Source organism: Cydia amplana, chromosome 19 (genome assembly GCF_948474715.1).
Source record: "Cydia amplana chromosome 19, ilCydAmpl1.1, whole genome shotgun sequence".
Taxonomy (NCBI): domain Eukaryota; kingdom Metazoa; phylum Arthropoda; class Insecta; order Lepidoptera; family Tortricidae; genus Cydia; species Cydia amplana.
Window position 1 is genome coordinate 14,597,840 of NC_086087.1, and position 5,163 is coordinate 14,603,002.

The 5,163-nt window shown below is 39.1% G+C and overlaps 1 protein-coding gene across 1 annotated transcript; it reads right to left on the bottom strand.

The window, feature by feature from the left end:
* Positions 1 to 394: 394 nt before the first annotated feature.
* Positions 395 to 4,682, bottom strand: LOC134657192 (uncharacterized). The gene is made up of 4 exons (XM_063512745.1): positions 3,821 to 4,682; positions 3,569 to 3,778; positions 2,841 to 3,004; positions 395 to 428 (listed from the first exon to the last, which is right to left on the bottom strand). The coding sequence occupies exons 1-4, from the start codon at positions 4,577 to 4,579 to the stop codon at positions 395 to 397; spliced, it is 1,167 nt and encodes a 388-aa protein (XP_063368815.1). The 5' UTR covers positions 4,580 to 4,682.
* Positions 4,683 to 5,163: the final 481 nt, after the last annotated feature.

The window sequence follows — 5,163 nt, forward strand, 5'->3', positions numbered from 1 at the left end:
CCTTGTTTTATTTATAGGTAGACCTACCTTATGTTTTATTTTCATTGAATTACACAATAATTTATAATTAACATGCATTATCATATTTTAATATTACCTATTAATTTAAACACTTGTATGCATAAAATTTATAATAATTACCTATTATTATTATTACGAATTACAACTTATCATGGATTTATTATGATAACAGATATTTCCATTTACGGGTAACATTTTTAACGTGAGATAAAAACATAAGCCATAGGCATTGCACATTATACATCTTAGTGACATTTTTATACAGGTGTTTTTTTTTTTTTTTGTATACCTATAAATATATAATGTTTTTAAATATTAATACATTTCGTTTTACCACGACTTGATGAGTCATCAGTGTCATCACTCTGCACGTTTAGTAGCCCCATCGATCAGGTGGAATGACCGTCCTGCCGGAACGAGTAATATACAGATTATTGTTTGCATTATTATCATTAGACGCTGGGACCGGGCGAGAATCGCTTGCAGTGCAGTTGTCCGACCGCTGCATAAGTGAAGCATTCGAGAGTGACGTCATCGCGGCGTTATCAGTTGGAATGTCTTAGTCGTCATAAGGCAGGAGGCACACAGGGCTTTCAGATTCGGAATCCGAACGATTATCAGAATCACATATTAGGTGACGTCTGTTTCTTATTAAAATGCCTCCACCTATTATTTGTATTGCATACGATCGTATTCCACGAATCGATTGCACAATACCGTTGACCCACTTTTTGTTTACCCTAACTTTTACTTTCTGACCTGGCACAAGAGGAGTTAGATTGCGAGCACCTTTATAGTCTTTTTGCTTACTTTGCCGGAGTTGAAGCTCGGATCTAACATGCTTTGGAATTTTTGGTTTAAGAAGTTTCGGTGGGCAAGGAACTATACTTCTCAATTTGCGGCTATTAAGTAATTCAGAAGGAGAAGCGATTGTACTACTTATAGGGGTATTCAAGTATTCCAGCAAACCTAACCTAAACTCTGTACCCTCAACCTGCGTTTTCTTGAAAATTTTCTTAACCGTTTGTATAGTTCGCTCCACTTGGCCATTTGACTGGGCGTAATGGGGCGAAGAAGTGACATGCTGAAATTTCCATGATTGAGCAAATAACTTAAAGTTTTGGGAACTGAATTCAGGGCCATTATCAGACATAACTATATCTGGAATACCTTGACGGCTGAAAATCATCTTCATATGCTGAATTACATTGTCAGATGTCAACGACTTTAATTCTACAACTTCTACATACTTGCTGTAGTAGTCAACGACTATTAGATACTTTTTATCATTCCAGTGAAAAATGTCGGCACCGATTTTGGACCATGCTCTGCTAGGAACCTCATGCGAAATAAGTGTTTCCTTTCTATTTTCATTTTTAAATAATAAACAGGGTTGGCAATTATTGATTAAGTCTTCTAACTGTGAATTTATATTTGGCCAAAACATTATTTCACGAATTCTCAATTTACATTTTTCGAGACCAAGGTGACCAATGTGCACCCGCCTTAACAATTCACTACGCATGTCGGAGGGAATAATTATTCTATCACCCTTCCATAGCATACCGTAAGCCTCAGTTAATTCATCCCGATATCCCCAGTAGGGCCTAACTTCATTACATACTTCTTGTTTGTTATTTGGCCACCCATTTTTTATATACTTTGCCAACAATTGTAATTCCGTATCCTCTTGTGTTAACTTCTGAATATGCATAAAATGTGTGTCTACAAGCGGGTTACTAACTGCCACAGCACAAACCTGCGCTCGGGCATCTAGGTAATCGCGCGGTTCTATTATCGGCGCACTGGACGGCTCAACAGCGCGCGACAGCGTATCGGCTATAAACAAATATTTACCCGGCTTGTACATTAATTTAAAAGTATACGGTTGCAAACGCAATAGCATTCTCTGTAGACGTGCCGGAGCCGATGCTATTGGTTTGCTAATAATACTGACAAGTGGTTTGTGGTCCGTCTCTATAGTAATATCGCTTCGACCGTATATGTACGTATAAAACTTTTCGCATGCGTACACGCAAGCCAAAAGCTCTTTTTCAATTTGAGCATACGATTGCTCAGCTTTAGTCATAGCACGTGACGCGTAACACACGGGCAAGTTATTTTGCATAAGGCAACATCCTAGACCGTTTTTACAAGCATCTACTGATATCACGACGGGGGTGTCCAAACTGTAATATTGTAAGATAGGAACACTTGTCAAGCATTCTTTAAGACTATTGAATGACTTTTCGTGCTCATTATTCTGGAATAATGAGCACTGGTGCCATTCTACTTCTTTCTTAAGAAGCTGTCTCAAAGCATGATTCCTATCTGATAAGTTAGGTATAAAATTACCAACATAATTAACCATACCTAGAAAACGTTCTAAGTCCTTTACGTTCAATGGACGTGGCATATTTCTTATCGCGGACGTGTGCGCATCGTCAGGGTAAATGCCGCGAGGAGTGATCTTGTGACCTAAATATTTAATTTCGGATAATCCAATTTTACATTTGTTTAAATTCAGTTTTAAATTTATTTCTCTGCATCTGTCCAATACCATTTTCAATCTACGGTCGTGTTCCTCCTTAGTACTGCCGTAAATAAGTAAATCGTCAACAAATAAACATACACCTGGAATGTCGTCGAAGTGCTCATACATTTTTTTATGAAACACTTCCGATGCAGATGAAATTCCGAAAGGAAGACGCAAGAATTTATATCTACCGAAACTGGTATTAAATGTACAAAGGTCTGTACTATCAGCATGTAATTTTAGTTGCCAGAAACCCTGTTTGGCATCCAAAGTACTGAAATACTTGGATCCACCTAGGTTAGCTGTAATTTCGTCCAAAGTAGGCAGTTTAAAATGCTCGCGCTTGATTGCTAAATTTAAATCACGTGGATCCAAGCAAATCCTAATGTCCCCGTTGGCCTTTCTAGCGACTGTCATGCTGTTGACCCAGTCTGTCGGGCCCTCAACCTTTGCAATAATTCCGTCTTTAATCATTTCATCTAATTTACACTTTACCGAATCTTTCAAGGCTACTGGGAGCTTTCTAGGTGCATGCACCACTGGCCTGACGTTTTCGTTGAGCTCAATTTTATAATGCCCTGGCATGCAACCTACCCCCTCAAAAACGTCACTGTACTGTGTAAAAATACTATTATTTAAATTACATTCCTCATCACTTTTCACCTCCAATACTAATTTTACTAAATTTAACTCGCGACAAGAGTCACGACCTAAAACAAGTGGCGAATCTACATCGGCTATTATAAAATCTAGAATATAGCTACTATCTTTATGCTGCACTTTTAAATTACACTGGCCTACAACTTTTATGCCCGTACCAGAATAACCCTTTAATCGGACTAAAGACATTCCTAACTCTCGCTCAGCTATGCCTAAATCTCGCAAACATGTACGCGGGATAATATTCACGTCGGCCCCAGTGTCCAATTTAAACTTCAACTTACAATCATTAATCGTCAAATCGACGGACCAATCATTTTGAGAATCAGAAAGATAATATATTACTCGTACCTGATCGGTTGAGTCATCCGCTTGAATTTCGTAAATTGTGCACATCCGGGAAAAGTGATCAAATCGGTTGCAGTTCAAACACCTCTTTCCTGCAGCAGGACATCTAGAGTTCCCATGTTCATAACCACACATTGAACACCATGCACTACGCTCACTACCACGACCGTGTTTGTGCGTCAGCTGATTTCGTTGCATCGGTGGATCCCAGCGCTACACTGGCGCGGGCGCGGGCGCGGGCGCGGGTGGGTGAGCGGGGAACGCACGAGGACGCGATAGCTGCTTACGACCGCGGGGCCACCCGCGCGTTGCTCCTCGATGCGCGGGCGCTCCTCGCCGAGATACCCACATTACGCGATTTACATCACTACTGTCTTCACAAACCGTTTCCCGCACTACTCCGTGATGCCCAAAATAATCTCGTTGTACCGCATAGGCATGATGCTCCACAGATTCTTTTTTTATGGCTCCGGCCTGTACCTTCGAAATTTGCGCAACATTACAAATATCTAATGATTTTTTCAAAGTTAACTCTGGTTCCCGTAGTAGTCTTTCCCGAATCGCCTGGTCCTTTATTCCACAAATAAGTCTGTCCCGAATTAACGTCTCCATTAGGTCTTTAAATTCACACGAACTCGCCAATTTTTTTAACTCGAACGAGTATTGTTCGATAGACTCGCCTTCCTTTTGATCGCGAGTAAAAAATCTGTGCCGTTCAATAGTTAGATTCTTTTGAGGCAGGAAAAATGAGTCAAACTTAGCCAATAATTCCGTTGATGTCGTTATCGACGATTTATCAAATTGCTCGTACACTTCTCGGCACTGCTCGCCGATGATATGTAAAAGGATGCTTAATTGCACTTTCTTGTCTTTCTTCGACAGCTCACACGCTTCATAATAAATGAGAAATGCGTTCTTCCATTTTTCCCACTCTTTTGATAAATTTCCCGTCGTAACATTTTCTAAACTATTAACGAACGAAAATGGCGGCGGTGGTGGCAAAATCGAGTCCATGATGAAAGTTCACACGAGTATTTTCACAAATTGTCACCAAATCGTATCTTCTACAGCACGTATACACACAGCTAACTACGTGAACCGTAAAACACAAATTACTTAAAAAAAAATCTATGTAGATTCTTTTATTTCGGCTGCGCCATGTTAAGAGTCCTTAGTCCTACAAGCGAGCGTTTTTTGCAATCTGTTACCTTTTTCATTCAAGATTACGACGTAACTATTAGTATTCATTCAAAAACTGATAACGTACTTAAATAATCATTTCTTAAACTAGCAAGTAAGACCGTTCAAGTTGACATTTTCTCTTTTTAAACCTAAAATAAATGAGTTTTCTTGGGAGGCTTTTTCAAAATTTGCAGTGAGAACTGTCGTTTCGGTTCTCAATTTTGCAGTAAACAAGAATCATTTGATACAGAAATGATTACAATTCAATTCACCATATCTTTTACGAGCGGCTAAGACTATTGAAAATCAAAGATTCATTAAAAAAAATGGATATTTAACCTTCCGAACTTTCTTCATTTTTTGGGTGAAAACAGGGTTACATTATATTTTTTTATCGCAAATTGTACTATTATTTT